We start from the raw sequence: 18,605 nt of genomic DNA, 5'->3' as shown, positions 1-18,605 counted from the left end.
TATCAAATTCGCAAAAAATCGTCTGAAATGCACAATATAACAAGTACATGTCTTTATGTCAATTTATGATAACATTAAACATACGCTGGAGATGCAAAACTTTTCTTATATCCAAAGTGCTCTAGATAGACACCGTAGGGAAATAGTGTAGGAATTGGTTAATTTGGTTAAGAAAAAGTCAAACACCCTGTTAATTCTGTTGAATGCCGAACCTCTCGAGGTGAATCCACCCCTACGACTGGTAGTGCCGGATTTGAATGTTGCCTTAGGGCCTGTGCTATCACAGGGCTCCAATGAAGCTGCAAGGTCAGCTCAAATTCCACCCATAATCGACAGGGGCATGGTGCAAGAACATCAAGATGAAAACGTCCAGTTGATGAATGGGTAAAGCAAAGGGTAAATTTGGTACCTGTTTTGATAAGCATAACTATGGACGTCGGATGGCTCTCCATTTTCAAAACTGTTGAGGATGGCCAGGTTGCAAAATTATAAGCCTACGTGCAATATTAACTATCCTAGGTAATAGGTGTTGGTCTCTTCGTTTATTTCCACCGGTTCAACATAACTGGTAGTAGAGACATTTTGTTAATCAGCTGGGTTGAACCGGTAATGGAGGCTCCTTTTGAACCGGTTAATACGACAAGTATTCCGGTATTAAAGTTCTAGTATGATACATTCGGCAATCAGTTGTGGCAGCTTTACTTGGTCTCTTCTTTTATTTCCATCAGTACAACAGAATCGGTAGTAGAGACAATTTGTTAACCAGCTGGGTAGTACCGGTAATGGAGGCTCTTTGAACTGGTTAATACGAAAGGAATACCGGTATTAAAGTTTGGATATAATACAACCGGCAACTGGTTGTGGTAGCTTTATTGTGTTCCGGTAACCAGAATCCTGCTCCCCAAGTTTTCATGATATCCGATTGTGGGGGTAGTTTTTTAAGGTTTCTTCTAGATTTGTCTTGTCCCGCTACTCTCAACTTTGGCCTCTATTAGGTTTGTACTATGGGCAGGCCCTTTTTTCCCTTTGGATCTTTGGGGGGTCCCTTCTTATAGCCCCGACTTCTCTTTTCATTGTATTTGAGCAACGACATAGGGTTTTCTTCCTGATTCTTTCCCTATTGAGCTCTTCTATCAGTTTATCTTATTAATATATATATTAGTGGCTTGCCACTTTTACCTTAAAAAACAAAAACAAGTAGGGGTTTTTTCTATTGTTGTCGGGAGCTACAGAGGTCGTGGAAGGCTGCAGGTTGATGCCATGCCATAGAAGGGTCGCAGGAAGACGTGATGTTGCGGAAGGGTTTGTAGACGCGGTGTTGGGAGATGGGATTATCTTAAAATTAAAAAGACTTCATAAAGTTGGTGATTTAAATATAATGTTTTTTGGCCCCCCCGATATAAATGTTAACTAACATTAAAAAATTAAAGCAAAACTTATTAGAGATCAACATTTAATATATTAACATTAGCTATAAAAATTGTTGGATTTAATATTTAATATATTAAAATTAAATAGTTTAGAATATTTAATTTAAATTTTTAATTATTTATATATAAAATTTGACAAATTTAAATTACAATATATATTATGATATTTTTTAGATGCATTATTTGTATTTTCTAAAAAATCAAATTTATATGAAGCGAATTTAACGGCAATTTTTTTTCGAATTTTTTCCTCTTGCCTAATTTCATCCGAATTTTACTGTTGGCAAATTCGAACTTGAACTCGAACACAGTGACTTAGGTTCTAGGTATGGATAGGGCATGGGAGATCTTGCCTAGGTACTTGAAGATGTATCTTTTGCAATGAATGTGGTGAATCCGTACATAGACTATAGCTAGTATGGGTATTTTCATATAAATAGGGCTGTTATCTGATCAAATTGTTGCTCAATTATGTATGGTATGCTAAAATTCACTTTTCAAGATAGCTTATTTCAATGATGCTAAAATCCTGTTTTATATATGGGTCCAAGTTTATTATTTCCTGGGCACCAAAATCAATGCTGCTATCTGTCATTGGGACAATCTTAACTTCATAATTACTTGTTGGGTTCATTGTTGATGACACATGTTCTTCATGACAACTGCTCATCGTAGATTGATCTTTTATATGTGATGGTTAATCTTGTGTGAAGAATAAAAAAATAATTTAAGCTTCAATGGTCTTTAACTTTTTAATTGATTATTTTTATGAATGGCCTCGTTAATGTTAATTTTAGCACTTTCAGATTAATGTAAACTCAGAAAATCAGAATTTAATTACTAACTAAATTGATTAAATGAAGGGTTTGTAGTTTTCCGGATTTGAGCATAACAAAGAAAGGAACAAAATTAGAACAAGACACGGTTACCCTGGGAAAACCTCCTAGGAGGAAAAACCCAGCCAGAGAAGATCCTCAGATCTGATTATGAATTATGTTCATATGAAGGTTACAACACTTATCTCAATTACTTGAAGGTGATTGTACTTAGGACTGATAATGTCTTCCACAAGACTGCATTTTCACAAGCATCAAGTAGTCACATCTGCACCTTTAATCCTTCCAACAGCAATCAGGTCCAAACCCTAGGTCTGTAATGTATGAAGTCTGCTCTTTGATGGACTGCAACTTCAATCTGCTCTACTCCAACCTTAGTTCGCTCTTCTCATGAATGAATTTCACACTTTTACTAGCAGAAGTAGTTCGCTGATATGACAGAGGTATTTCGCTGTAATGGCAGATATAACATTCCTCCTTTAACTCGCAATTGGCAGACACATATATATTTCGCATGGAATCAATGAAAAGATGAATGTGTAAATTGAGGTGAGAAGTATCTTTATTTATATGGTGCATTGTCCATATATGTCGGCTTATCCTTTTATTTATATGTTTTTTCCCTTTAATCCGAAATGCATTGTTTATAGGGTTGGACCTTTGCATGTGGCGTGAGTAGTGTGGGGTTCTTAAAGGTGTGCCGTGAGGTATAGGGCCCAGCCCTACACGCTAGAGGAGGGACCAAACCCTTAGGCGGATTCCAATGTTGCCTAAGGCAATTGGAATCCGCCATCCCTAATTACGAACAACAGTTAATTCTTTGAACTTTGTTACTCTTGGTCCCTTTGATGTTTGAATTTCCTCTTTCTTTTGTTTAGCTTAATACTTGATAACTTGACAGTTTGCGAATTGGAATGGTGATGGACGTTTTTGCAAGTTGTGACCATAGCTCCTGATGTTTAGATGATTTTTCCAGCTTGCAATTTTTGGATATTTTTTCCAGCTCTGGATTCTCCTTGCTGTAACTCAATTTCCAGCTGATGATTTTTTGAGTGCTGGTGATTGGAAAGGACCAAGATACAAACATATTGCTTTTTGCAGAGGTTTCTTTAGATAGGGGCAGAGAAATTTAGAATGATAGAGCTTTCTTGGTTATTCTTCCTACTTTAATTGTTATTAAAGTGGTGAGATTCTCTAATGTAAAGAAAAGATTCACTTCTCCATTGCAGCCATTATTGTGCCTAAATGTTATAAATTTTTTCCTTACTAATTGTTGCATGGTTAGTTCAATCTAAATGGTCAGTCCCTACCAAAATAGATGGCTTGAGCTTACCCAAAATAATGTCCACATGAAGGGGAGGCTGATGACTCTCTGGTCATACTGGGCGTGTTAGTTTATTATTTATCATGATAGATACCTTGACAAGCAGTTTAAATATGCAGCATTGGATCGTCCCTGTGTTATTTCAAAGGGGTGACAAAAATGGTTTATTGAGAGCATTTTTTATTGGCTAATTACTGGCAGATGCCTTTGAGCTGGAAGACACTGATGAGCTTGCAGTGTGGTAAAGTTTTTCATTTTTCGAAACATGTTTGGCATTGGGCAAAGACTGTTTTCACCAACCACTCTCAGAGGAATATCTCTGCATCTGTAGTTCATTTTAGATGTTCCAGATTCTTTGCTTGACCTAAAGTTTGATTGAAAACAAGTTGCAGTTAAGATTTGTATGAATATCTTTTTTGGAAATTTCTTTCCTTTTATTTTATATATGTGAATCCTTTTGCAGTCAAGCAGATGTTTGAATTTCAGTTACTTGTTTGATATTTGATGGTTTACATGTTACACTTTAATCTGTATGCTTCCTTTGTATTGCATGTCTTCTCGTGTACATTATGCCTTTCTTCATGATTTTTATCCTGTGCTTGCAGTTTCTGATGAGGAGTTGACTACTGGCCTTCCCAGGGCTCCATGGAGCAAATAATGGTTGTTTTCTGGTCTCTGATTTAAGGTATTGAGGGCAAACTATATGAATGCTTATATCAATAAGAATTGTATTTCTTTGTCAAATCTGTAAGACAATCATTGGATTAATTTTGAAGATCTCAGTTTTTTGTCATTGCCTTAATATTACAAGTTATATTGGTTTCTGAACATGCTTGGAGTTTTGACTGATTGTAACTGTGAACTTCTTTGCTCAAAATGCTTTATAGTAAGCCAATCTTCTATGCCTTTGGGACAATCTCCGTTTGAAGGATTCCTATTTTAGCGCAGATAATTTTTGAATATCAAGTTGCTCTCCTTTTAGATTATATTTTTTTTGAAGATATGGAACTGCAATGATGAATTACAATTTTGTTTTGCTTTAGAAAGAAAGAAATTATATTAATGTCAATGAATGATAATGTAGATAAATGGGGACCAGAATGTAAAGCATGTTGCAATAACAAAGTATGAGAGCTAAAAAAGAACCGTACAATCTCAAGTGGTAATTAAACAGAAAATAATAACCCTATACAAGCAGGAAAAGATAAATTACATTGTCAAAATACCAATGTACAAAACATGTAAGAGGAGTGCTTTATTACTTTGAAGGTTTGGAACTGAATGAGGAATGATGCTGTGAGCATCTATCCCTACAGCGTTAGAGAGATTTGCAGCAGATATAAGCCACAAGCAAGCAATTTCAATCAATTGAAATCATGCATATTAAATAGGCTTACATAGGGAAGCCAATTTGGCCATTCTTGAAGCTGATTACACAAGCAGGCAAAATAAAAGCTCAGTAAAGGAAACAAATTTTCGTACTAGTTTTTTGAGCTATTTACAAGCTACCTATGTCAATTCTTATTGTCAAGTTTTCTTCTAATCATCTAATGATTAACATGGTTAACACGACACTTATGACTAGAATAGAAACAAAACGAAGCTCATCTCAAAACTTGACAAATTTATCTCTACCGAGTGGTTTAGTCATTATGTCTGCAACAGAGTAGCCAGAAACTCCTTTGTCCCTCGTTGCATGCGTATCCCTGTATCCAAAATCCCCCTATCCAAAATGGATACGTATCCGTTACGGCCCAGATACGTATCCGATACTATACCCACGCATGCCCGAAATACCCTGATTTTCTAACCATGCCGGATACTATGTGATTTGATTATTGATGTAAATCCTCCTAAATTTAAATTAAAAAAACTTCATTCATGCATTTTGAAAAAAAAATTTGGTATGAACGAAACCTACACCAAATGAAAAAGAAAAAGGAAATGTTTTTCTATTTCAGTGACCCATTTTTTGGGTTATCTTCCAATGCAACTCTATTATTTTTGTATATTGTAAATTGTTAAACCAACTTATAATTATTTATGTAGCAATTATGTGTCTATGTTGCTTTTGTAGTAATGAAAATCTCCTCTAATAAATTATAAAATCTTGTTAAATATGTGTGTATGTGTTTTATATGAATGTCGTATCCAGCCATATCCATATTGGGGGTCTTAAAAAATGGCCGTATCTGTATCTGATACCATATCCATATTTGTATCCGTATCTGTGTCCATGCAACTTTGCTCTGCAATCTGCCGTTGTTACATCGAAGGCGTTCCCTATGTAAAGGGGCAAGTTGCTTATGTAAATCAGCGGCTGAGAATGCTCCTCACACATGCAAGACAATTGAATAAACTTGTGCTGTCAATTTTCACTGTTGTCTCAGTCATCGATTTTTTGCTGCATTCATTGGTTTTCTTTTGACCACGCTGCATGTTTGTCATGCGCTCTTTAACTTTGTTGCCATCACTTTGTTGGAGACCCTGAAATGAGGGTTCTGTCTAATCAAGTGTTTGTGTCCTGCCTGTAATGAGGGTTCTGCCTAATCAAGTAAAACCAAAGTTAACCATGTTTTCATCATCCATTCGCTTGTGGATAGCTGACAGTTGATCACTGAGATTGTTTAAATGCAACAAATATTCTGTAATGGTTTGACACCCTCTTGTAACTCAGAAGAAAATAATGAACTCTTCACAAGGCTTGACCAATGTCATGTGCGTGGCATTTGGTTTTGAGAATCTCCCAAAATGTAGCTGCGTTTGTTGTACTTTGGACCTCTGGAATCAGTTCATCTACGATAGATAATTTTAGAAGCATTAAAGCTTCCTCATGCCTCTTGTCATAGTTTTCTGGATCATCATCTGGCCTTAATTTAATGAAAATCACAACGCTCACAACTGGTATTTTGTAACTTTATGGCCAATAATTTATTCCATTCAACTACTGAGCTGAGCAAAATAGAGGTATGGATCCCTGTCATACCAGGGCACTATAGACTTTGTGTTTATGTAACCAATTAAATCAGTAGACTCCTTAAAGCTGGAGTTTTCAGGCTGCTTAGACTGCAATACACACATTTCTCTGTTGTAAGCCTATCATTTACTTGTTTGAGTTTGCTGGGCCAAGATGTGAGTGTTGACAATGTAGGACAGGTGGGTGTTGGAGAGTGGGAAGAGTCTAGTGAAGTAATGTACATATGATAGAAAATAAAAGAAATGTACAAGTTGTTTGAGGGTGGCCAAGCAAGTTGCTCAAAATCAGTTTCAAAGTATATGTAAGAAATAAAGTAAAAGTTGGAGCTTTGAATTGTGATAAAAATTTCCCTCAGAAGAATTCTAGTTTAGTATTATCAGCAGCAAGAATGAAATTGATACTATAAAGATCAGCAAGTTTACCCTTTTTTATTAGTTAGGAGCTTTTTTTTGTGGGGGCCTGCTAGTCTCTCTTTAATATCGGGCTAACCCTCTGCTGTTTGATCCTTTCCTCTGTTGTTTGACTTTTGTGGGCCAGGACCCTGGTGTTGATGATATAGGACAGTCAGGTGGTGGAGAGTGGGGAGAGTCCAGTGAGGGTATCATTTTCTTTCTTCTGTGAACTCCTTTTTGAGGGGGGTCGTGTGAAAGGCTGCAAATTTTGCTTCATTGTGTTTGAGTTGATGTTCAAACAATTCCATTCAACCTTCCCGATCTAATGCTTGATTCAGGACCTTTGCTTTTGGCCTCCTTAAATGTATGCCATTATGAAATTGTTGTTTCCAAGGCAATAGATAGTCAAGGCCACTTTAAGATCATAAACCAGTGGGAGGGTAGTATGAAGGAAGATAGTCTTCATGATGAGCTAGAACCTGTAGAATGGAACTGTGATGGCAACAAGCTGATTGAGGAATTCATCCTAGGTAGTTTCACTTATGTTGCATGTAGTAGGGCCTCTTGATCTGTAGACTAAGATGGGAAATCCATAATGTAGCTTGCCATTCATAGATTTAAAAGGAGGATTGTGTAGAACACAGGTTTACTACTGAGAGTGGGGGGGTGAATCAGTAGTAAATAAACTCTAAATTCCTTTCTAATTAATTCTTAATTAACTTAAACTTTTAAAGAGCTTCAATCTGAAAATTGAAAGAAATGCACAAGATTTACATGGAAACCCAGGATGGGAAAACCACAGTGAGAATGCTGCTAGGATTTACGGTCCTAATACAGCCTCATGATTGAAACTTCAATTACAAAGTTTAAGGGCACCAACCCTAAGGAGTCACCAAACCCTTTTCTATCTATATGAGCACCAACTCAATTCAGAGCACTGACCCTTATAACAAATCAATTTTTGAGCACCAACTCATTTAACGAAGAGTACCAACTTCAGTAACAAAGAAACTACACACTATATGTAACCTTCTCTGCAATATTCAAATACATAACTCAAATTTTAACAGTTTTTACAAATCAGAGAATAGTATACTGAGTGACAGGACAAGTCTGGAATTCAGAATTCTCTGTAATCTGCACTGATGATGCATTAACAATAAGAGCAAACTGAAAATCAATGTAAAACTGTATATCTGAATAAATAATGTATTGTTCCATGAAAAGCCCGCAATCAATTTGTTACACAAACTTGTGCAAAGATGATGACAATTCACCAGTTCAGAATATCCAATCTTTCGTGCAACCTGAATGTAAGATATTGAGAACAGAGGTTAAACAATCTCAGCAACTGTAGATAACTCCACCTCAATCAAAACATTTTTTAACATCCTTTTACTATTCTTTTGAAGAGTTTATTCACTGTGCACAATAAATTATTAAATCAAACCTCTGAGAATATTTTCTGTAATCTACCACATCTCAGTCACAGGAGTCAAGGCAGTAATCCAGTCACAACAGCATCATGCTTTAAAAACATATCGTTGAAGCTCCTTATCGAGCTTTTCTCTTAACAATATTTGTTCTTTTTTTCTGAATACTTAGAAAATCTCTGTTTCGGAGCTTCCTTTTTATATATAACATGGCAGTTCGAAGGTTATAAAACTGCCTCCTTCCGTGGACAGATGGCAACAATATAATTGTTCCTTTACATGTTTAAAAACATTCTTATAAAAACAAACCTTTCTAATATCATTTATACACAACAACGTTATTCAAAACATGTTTTAAGGAAGTTCGGCAGATATATGATATATGACACGTGCCCTTCAGTTCCAGACAGGTGTATAGCAGACAGAACCTTCTTCGTGAAAAATAATTGAATCAATAATCGAATGATTTTGAATTAATAACGACTATGCAAGTGTATATAAAGGAATTACAAGATGGTGTTCTAAAAATAACGAACTGTTAAAGTAAAGCTTAAAAAAGATTAAAATGCTAAATAAAACTAAAAATCTTAAAACTAAAAAAGCAAACTATGCGTTCTTATAAAAGAAGCAATAGTTGCACTTAAAAGTCTAAATGAACTAAAAAGCTAAATATAGATGACCTTAAGTCGACGAACTAAAAAGCTCAATAAGTCGACAACTAAGATGACGAACTAAAAAGCTAAATGACTAACTAAATGACCATTAATAGAACCAGTAAAAAGGTAACTGACTAAAAGAATTAATTATTCTAATTCCCTCACTTAATGGTCATTATATCAACTAAGTACTCGACAAAAGACATTGCAGGTCTTTTGATCACAAACACAAGAACACTCTGCTGCTAGGGAGACCCTCCCAGGATTTGCAAAGTGTTAATGACCAAGAATAGCTGATTCCTTCCAACTGATGTAACCCTCAAATGCAAATTATTGAACTATCACACGCAAACCATGATTTTCAGGAAATAGAAGCCTGAAACCAAGATTTTCAAGAAATAGAAGCCCGAAACCATGATTTTCAGGAAAAACCGGCAAACCTTTTTGCAGAAGAGTACTGAGCACTATTTGCTCCAGCAACTCCAAAACAGACTGCAAGATACCACGATTGTAGATGTTCGCCCTAGCAACTCCAAGTGCGACCAAATCAGACTGCAACAAAGCACAATTTTTGAGGAAAAAAACAGTCAAACCCTGCAACAAGAAACCTCCAAAAGAGAATTCACTATTTTTGAGGAGAAAATTGAAAAACCAAGAAATATGAAGTTACAAATCATCGTTTTTGTGGGAAAAACGGTACGCAAACTTTGAGAATTATAGATGATAATTTTAAGGAAAAATTATAAACCCTGCGAATAATTTTTGAGGAAAAAATTGTGAAAACTCTAAAACGTCGTGTGGCAAAACACCAAACATCAGGCAGCAAAATTTTGATTTTTGAGGAAAAAAACAAGGAAAACCCTCCATGATTTTTTGTGGACAAAAATAAAAAAACCTAGAAATTACTCCTGCAAATTTGAAACCTTTAATTTTTCTGAAAATAATTAGATAAATAATAATCTGTAAAAAATTAAAAGAACCGGCACAGATCCCGAGGTATATTTCTGCAGAAAAAAACGTAAGTTTTCAGGAAAGAAAAAATAATCTGCAGAAAAATAACTTTGATTTTTATTTTAAAAAAAACGTAAAAAAAAAGGCTAGTGAAGCCCTAGATCATGGCAGGGTTAAAAAACCTAGATGCTGGCAGAAACCCGTCGGCAGAAAAAAACAACTTTGCAGGGCAGAATCAAACCAACGGTCGCGAAAAATCGTGCCAAGAAAAATCACGAAAAATGTGGAGGTAAATCAATGCGCGAAAAGCGCATGAAATCTGCAGGAAACTGCCGCAGAAAAAAAATCCTGCCATGCAAAACACTACCGGAAAATTGGGGCAAAATCGCGGGTTTTTAAAACCGTGAAAATCGCAAAATTAAAAATCGTGATTTTGCAAAAAAATGGCTGCCGCTGTGACGCAAAATCTGTAGAAACACAGAAAATCACGATTTGAACCACAGGGTAAATGCGAAACATAGAAAAAACGCACCAGAAAAAAACATCGACAACCCCAACATGATTTGTAGGAAAAAAATTGTAAACTTTTCTCACGTGGGTGTAGAAAAGTGCGACGAATGCAGATGCCTTTAGTCGCCGGCACAGAACCCATGCGGTCCTTTAGACACCCTGAAAATTTTATTCAAAGTCCTAACACGAAATCCGCCTAGCACACAAAAATTCACCCACGATCTGCCAAAAATACCTGCGATTTTCAAAGGACAAAACCCTTGAAAATTTTTCAGAGAAAGCACTCGAATTGTTTCATAAAAAAAATTGAACAAAAAATTCTGGAAATTATTTCCAAGAAGAGAGGCTTACGAACTTTTTTTTTAAAACTTCGCCAAACTCTAAAAAATCCAATCGACCTGCTCTAATACCATGAAAAATAATTGAATCAATAATCAAATGATTTTGAATTAATAACGAATATACAATCGTATATAAAAGAATTACAAGACGGTGTTCTAAAAATAACAAACTGTTAAACTAAAGCTTAAAAAAGCTTAAAACACTAAATAAAGTTAAAAAGCTTAAAACTAAAAAACGAACTATGTGTTCTTATAAAAGTAAGCAATAGTTGCACTTAAAAGTCTAAATGAACTAAAAAGCTAAATATAGATGACCATAAGTTGATGAACTAAAAAGTTAAATAAGTTGACAACTAAGATGATGAACTAAAAAGCTAAATGACTAACTAAATGACCATCAATAGAACAACTAAAAAGGTAACTGACTAAAAGAATTAATTATTCTAATACTTTGAACTTTATAAACGATAGTAATTAGACTTGCGGTGACAATGTTTTTGAAACCCTCACATATTTGAATTGAACTCTTTTTCTATCCTTGATTGGAAACAATTCATTCTGATAATGCCGCGGAGATTCCATGATACCCACGCATCGACCTGTAACAAATCATAAACATTGGCAATATTTTCTTTAATCCACGTTATAAATACCGTCAAGGACGTCTCTGGATAATAAAAATTTCATGACATGTTTTTCGATTCCAGCATCGGTGATATCATTTTGAAGATATATTATCATATGTCTCACAAAACTGTTGCATTCAAACTCCGTTACCAAAAGTGTTGAAACAGATCAAAAGAGAACAGTTAACAGGAGATATACAACCTCATTGTTTTTGGTATACAAGTTCATTGTTTTTAAAGTATTTGTAAAACCTGAAATACATTTGCCATTTGTAAATTCTGGAATATATTTGCTATTTGTTTTTCCATCAATGCCAATTAAATGCCAACAGATTGAAGTAATGGAATATTCAAAAAATGATTTGACAAGATGGAAAAAGAACAAGGAACACAGGAACAAAAGATGCAAGAATTTTTCTTAGAGAAATCCAGATTTTGGGAGAAAAATGCGAGCAAGAGTGACGTCACATGGCTGTCTCATCCACTTTTTCCAATCCAATTACCTAGGCCATTATGGTGTATAAAGAAAAACAATTAGGGTTTTACTTCAGCTGATCCATATTGAATTATAGAGAAGTGCATATCATTAGATGAACACTTAGGAAGTTTCAATCACGAAATCACCATCAACTTGGCTTTATGAAATATTTGGTTCTGTATAGGGAGTGGTTTATGAGAATGTTGGTTCTCCACATTGAGTGGTTTCATAACCATTGGGGCAGTTTAGTCTTGATGGAAAATATAGAGAATTTGTAATGAAACCTTGTGTCTCCTCAAATTCTGTGTGAAATGACTTATAATGTGTGTGTAGAGCCTTCCAACACTCTAAGAAGACATTGATAATCCAAAATGAAGTAGAGGAGGAGAATTGAATGGTTGTACATCTTGAACTAGGAGAACAAGTGGAGGTAGTTGAATGGGCTTCATCTATACTTGTGTACTTGAGCAATACACTCTGGTAGAAAAGCGGTTGTGTTGTGACCATTTCACACATCGCCCCATCGCAAATGGGGACCCCCTCTTTTTGCTTGTTTTTCGCTCGTTTTTCGCCTTCGTTTCTAGGGTTTTGTTAGTTAGTTAGTTGTCTGGATTTAGGGCCAAGCCTTAGGGTTTTAAATTTTGCCTTTTTAAGCCAAAATCCAGTCGTTTTTTGAGAGCTTTTGAGCTTCCTTTTCTAGAATGCAAATTTTGAATGCAATGATTTCGCCAGAATGGTCTAATTTTCAATTGGAATGTTAATGCAGAGCTTAAATTTGTCTAAGTGATGACCGTCAATGTGAATTTTTGTCCGATTGAATATTTTGACCAAATTTTGACTTTTTTGAATTTTGATCTTGGGCATTGGAATTGGTTTGTTTTCGCCTCGTGAAGTGTTAAAATGTGAAAAATCATGTTATTTTGGCCTGTAGGAGCAAAATCGCTCCTGTCCCTCAGTGAAGGACGGGAGCTCATTTTCAAATATCTCATCGTCCTTGCAGAGTCCAGACAAATTTCGAGTTGGAAGTGATGGAGAACGGCGAGACCTTTCCATTGAATATAAATTGAAGATTTTTATGAGCACAGAAATGCCTCCAGGAGGAAAATCGCTCCTGTCCCTCAGTGAAGGACCGGAGCTACAATTCAAATTTCGCCTTGTCCTTGCAAGATTTTGAAAACTTAATGATTTGAGGACGTCCAAGGGAAGATGCTTTGCCAAATGAATATAATTTGAGATGCAAAAACGAAGGAGAATGACCTATATTGACCAAATCGCTCCTGTCCCTCTCCAAGGGACCAGGGCGAGGTACCTTGTAGCTCTCGTCCCTCTCCCAGGGACCAGAGCGATTTCCTTCATTATGCAAAATCCAGACAAAGGTCAAGGCAAGTTTACGTTCAAAAACAAGGGAAAACATGAGATGAACGCATTGAATATAAATTGAAGATTTTTGGGACGTCCATAACAGTGTTAAATGCCTAGTTCGCTCCTGTCCCTCAGGAAGGGACCAGAGCGATTTTTGATATAAATGATTTTCTTGCAAAATTACAAACAATGTCAAGGCATGAACGAATGGAGTGAAGAAGGACGGGTCCGTTGAATATAAACTTGGAACCTGGCAAAGTGAGATGAAGGCCACAAAGGGAGGATCGCTCCTGTCCCTCTCCAAGGGACCAGGGCGATACAATGGTGATGATACTTCCTACGCAAGTTCAAGGTCGTTCCTCCAATGTTCAAGGTCGACACAGGTCAGGACAAGGTGGCGAGGGACATTTCAAGGCGTCTTCATCATGCGCAAACACTCAAAGGACATTAAAATGAAGAAATTGACACCCTATAACATAGATCGCTCCTGTCCCTCAGGAAGGGACCAGGGCGATGTTAGATGCATTGGCCATTTCATGCAAAATTTACGTAAGGACAAGACGTTGCAATGTTTTAGAGGGTCCATGGTATGATAAAAGATGATATACAAGAGTTTTTGAACGTAAAATGATCACCATTTTGAGCATGGAGACTATATCGCTCCTGTCCCTCTCCAAGGGACCAGGGCGATTTGCTTTGGATTCCTTGTTTTGCTTCAAGATCAAGCTAAGTCAAGACGTCCTAAGATAGCATATGGTCCAAGGCATCGTTTGAAGATAATTCGCAAGGGTTTTGAACGTCCAAACATTGCCAAATAATGTAAAAGCCTCACATCGCTCCTGTCCTTTGGACAAGGACCAAGGCGATATCATCAAAAGCACGCATATTCCTTCACGATCAAGGTTAGGCGAGGATAAGTGAGGCAAGGGACATCGTTTGGGAGACATTGCAAAGGAGATTGAAGTTTAAAATTGCCAAGGTTAAGGAGAAGATGTGGATCGCTCCTGTCCCTCTCCAAGGGACAAGGGCGATGGTCCCTTTAATGCGTCCAAACACATAATGCAAACAAATGAAACAAACGCAAAAGGAACAAGTATAGGTGTTGTTCGCCCTACAATGAAGATCGAAGTTAAAAGATACAAGGTGGACGTAGAAATTTGGAGATCGCTCCTGTCCCTCTCCAAGGGACAAGGGCGATGAACACTCAAAAGGCCTTTAAGTACGCATGCAAGGCGATCAATTTCGAAGGACCATCAAAGTGATCGCAAGATCAACACGAGGATGAAGGAGTTGAACGTGAAAAATGCCAAAATCTAGACAAAATGGTGGATCGCTCCTGTCCCTCTCCAAGGGACCAGAGCGATGAGGTACGTCCCTTTATTTTCATATTTTTTGGCGCCAAATTAAACAATTCAAATTTCCTTAAATGCTAAATCGATTTAAAATTTGAAAATCCATTTTTATTTAGCATTTAATGTGGCGTTATCTTTTATTAATTATTTTTTGCCTTTATTAAAAATCGAAATTTTCATTTAAAAAACGCAAGGCATTAATAGTTAATTATTTAATTAATATAAAAATCGATTTGAGCGCTCAATTAGGCAAGTCGGCCTTGTTATTTTATTGCAAATCATTTAAAAAATGGTTTTATTTGTCAAGTCGGCCTAAGGGGTGAGAGGATATGAGCGCTATTTATAAGGGGAGTGAAATGTTCATTTTCACACAATCATTATTTTTATCCTTTCTTCATGCGAATTGAGGAGAAGTGAAGATAGTGCGAATATTATCCAAGGTGGCGTAGACACTCCAAAGGTGGTGCGAAGCATGCTTGAAGTGTGGAGTGCGAATTACATTGAAGACCAAAGGTGGTGCGAGTTTCATTCATCCAAGGGTGGCGCTTATTCATCAAAAGGTGGTGCGAATTTGAAGACCACACCAAGGGCGAACTTGGAGATCCATCTAAGACCACACCAAGGCGAATTTGAAGATCATTTAAGACCACGTTAAAGGCGATACTTGAAGATCACGTTCTCTCCAGAGGTGGCGAAGTCAATTTTGAGGAGATCATATTGAAGATTACTTTATACCTCAATTTTGCCTAGGCAAATTTTGTTTTTGCATTCTAGAGTTAGCTCTCTATCGAGGTATGGCGATTTAATTATTATTGCTTTATTCATTCATCGTCATATTTCAAATTTTGAAATTTTGAATTTTTGAATCTCTTGGCTCAATCGTTGTTTTTTAGGAAATGATAACTCTAGAGACTTATCATGAGGTTTCCTAAAAAACTTTTCTCTCTTATTTACGCTATTTATTGCAAAATCTATTTCTTATAGTGAAATGTTGTGTAGGTATGGCGACCCCAAAGGCGGGAGCATCCACCAGCCGCTCGGCTCTCATGAAAGAAGATCAGAAGACCGAAGAAGTGGAGACCAAGATCGTGTCAAAGTGGAGCAACATTGGAGATACAAACTTGGGGAACTTTAGCACGAAGAAGTTCCGAGAGGTCCCTTACATCGGCAAGCCATCACCTGTCGCCCGGAGAATAATAGAGAGTGGCATCATTAAGGCGGCCGGTTTTCCTCCAGCTATTCAGTGCCACGAGTTGATGATCGAGTGTGCCCGTCATTACAATCCACAGTCCAGGACAATTGTGTCCAACGAAGGAAACACTTTGGCGTACCTTTCAGAGGAAGCCATAAGTGAAGCCTTCCATCTTCCAGAGCACAGGGACATGATATACAAGAGCATTGAAGGAGCCAGATCAGTGTACGATGATGATCCAGATGCTTGCCTAAGCATAATCAACAAGAACTGGCTACTCAAGAGTCGTCCCCGTCTGAGCAAAGTACCGAACACACCACACAGGATTGACTTCCAAGAGGAGTACAGAGATTTGATTACCATGCTCAACAGAATTACAGGAGCACCTCATGCCTTCTATTTTGAGAAATGGATGTTTTACTTCATCCAGGTGATTGTTCAAGGAAAGGGTACGATACATTGGGCTAGGATAATTAGCCATTGCTTAGACGTACAGTTGAGGAGACTCAGGGCTACTAAGTCCTTCCACATGAGTTCATACGTCATCTATGCCTTAATCAGGAGCGTTGAGTACGCAGGACTACCTCACAGAGGAGTGATTGGAAGAGGACCCGACGAGGTCAGAGCTTGTGAATCCTATACCTACTTGCATCATCCACCAGGGAAGAACTACAAGTTAGTCAATGATACTTTCACGATGAACATCACAAGGACGTTGCAAGGAGGGATTCACAACAGATTATCTCAGGATGCCCAGGAATTCATCAAGAGGTACGGTGCTTGGTTCATTCAGTTTCCCAAGTTCACTTACATTAGAGTGCATGGATGTCCTTTACCTCCATACATGTTGCCGAGGTACCCGACAGACAGAATTGTGTTACTTGAAGTAACAAGGCAGTTGGCAGCATATGTGAAGGCATTCAGACACAGACATCAGAATGGAGTTCAGGTACCTATTATTTTGGGTAATTCAGTTGAGGTATGTCCCAATGTCTCAGCCATGGATGACGCAGAGAAGGAGTTAGCCTTGTATCCTTTTTCATCTTTTGCTTGGAGGAATAGTTTTGATCCCCATGGACATTTAGAGGAGACGGTCGGTAGAAGATTTAGACATGAGCACCAAATTGAAGATTTTATGATGAATCTCCTAGATGATCTCGAAGTGAAACGAAGGATACATTCTAGATTGCCTTTGGATTTCATCAGGAAATGCAGGATTTACAGAGTGGCCGACCAAGCTCAGGACAACGGCAGGCACATCCAATCTTCATATGATAGAGAAAGCAAAACAATAAGTTTGAATTGGAATGAGCCCGAGGCCGTGGATTTAGATGATTTGATGGCACCAGTCTTGTCTTGTACTCGCAGATGGGTAGACGTTCAGCATCAGAAGTTGAGAGAACAAGGCATAGCTATGTCTTTTACTTTGGAAGAAAAACCAGCTGAAGGTGGAGCCAGTGTTAGTGAAGGCAATCCTAATCCTAGGAATTCAGGTGAAGGTAACCTTCGATGTGCCAGTGAGGGCAATCTCCATTCGAGAGGTTCAAAGAGAAAGGAAAGATCAGAAAAGAAAGAGCCTTCCAAGAAAAAGCAAGGTGCCAACAAGGATCAAACACCAGGTACTTCTTCCAGACCAGAGGATAGAACAGTTCGAGTGGAAGAGTCCATGGAATCGATGGTACAGAATGACAGACAGGAGGAAGGACAGGCACAGCATGTTTCATCCGATGGATCTCTCCAAGACTATGATTTAGAAGAAGATAATGAAGTAACATCTCCTCCCAGACAAGAAGAAATAGTACATAAAGAAATTCAAGTTCAAGAGACAAGATCGAATATTCCAGATTGGTTGAAGGAAAGATTGACTAAGGTGATCGTAATTGAGGACGAGGACAGTGCAATTGATTTAGAGAGCCTCGTGGGACGTTCACATATGACAACAGAGAAGAAGAAGGCTACAAAGATGTCCAAGATGATTCGAGATGAGACTGGATCTAGAAAACTGCAGATAGCTACACCGGCAGCAGACAAATATGAGGGTGAAATCCTAGCAGAAGACTATCATATACAGACTATTGAGTTAGGACCATCCACAGCAGAGCAGACTTTAGATGATGCCACCGACACATTTGAGGCATTGAAGGACAAGCTTAGAGAAGAAGTAGAAAAGAATAGAAAGCTTGAGAGAGAGGTCGGTGCATGGAGGACATATTTCAGTCACATCAATGAACCTTTGGGACGTCAGGATCCAGTTAGATCACCATTGCAGGCATTGCCCCTTCAATCGATCAATGAAGCAGAAAGATTCAGGAACCTGGTCCAGCGTACATGTAGTTGGATGGATAGATCTCATGCAATGGCCATAGAGTTTGTTACAAGGATGTCGAAGATCACCCATCAGGCTATCCAAGTTCTTGAGATAATTCACAGATTGATGGCAACAGTAGCTGCATTTGCCCATACCAAGGACGTTGTCATCCCTGTCTTGAAAATTATAAGACACACATCTAGAAAAATTTTAGCGCGAGAGAGGATCTTAGAAGGTGATTCTCACAGTTTGTTTCAGTGGTCAACCTTACTCCATATAAAGAGTGTTCTCTTCGAGGACATCAGTGTTAGATGTGGTCAAGTTGAGGAGGTGATCAATCCGATCCAGGACAGAGTATTTGAGGTACTTCGTACCATTCTTGGCAGAAGGATCGAGGTCGAGACAGATGTGGATTTACAAGAGTTTGAGGATAGAAT

The 18,605-nt window shown here is 37.6% G+C and overlaps 1 protein-coding gene across 1 annotated transcript in view; it reads left to right on the top strand.

The window, feature by feature from the left end:
• Positions 1-18,605, top strand: part of LOC131063396 (uncharacterized) — a 36,320-nt gene that overhangs the window by 5,880 nt on the left and 11,835 nt on the right. The window contains exon 3 of the mRNA XM_057997201.2: positions 4,196-4,275. Coding sequence (XP_057853184.1) covers positions 4,196-4,248 — 53 coding nt within the window. The 3' untranslated portion in view covers positions 4,249-4,275. The remainder of the gene's footprint in view (positions 1-4,195; positions 4,276-18,605) is intronic.

Source organism: Cryptomeria japonica, chromosome 7, assembly GCF_030272615.1.
Source record: "Cryptomeria japonica chromosome 7, Sugi_1.0, whole genome shotgun sequence".
Classification (NCBI taxonomy): Eukaryota; Viridiplantae; Streptophyta; class Pinopsida; order Cupressales; family Cupressaceae; genus Cryptomeria; species Cryptomeria japonica.
This window is presented reverse-complemented; position numbering and strand designations above follow the sequence as displayed.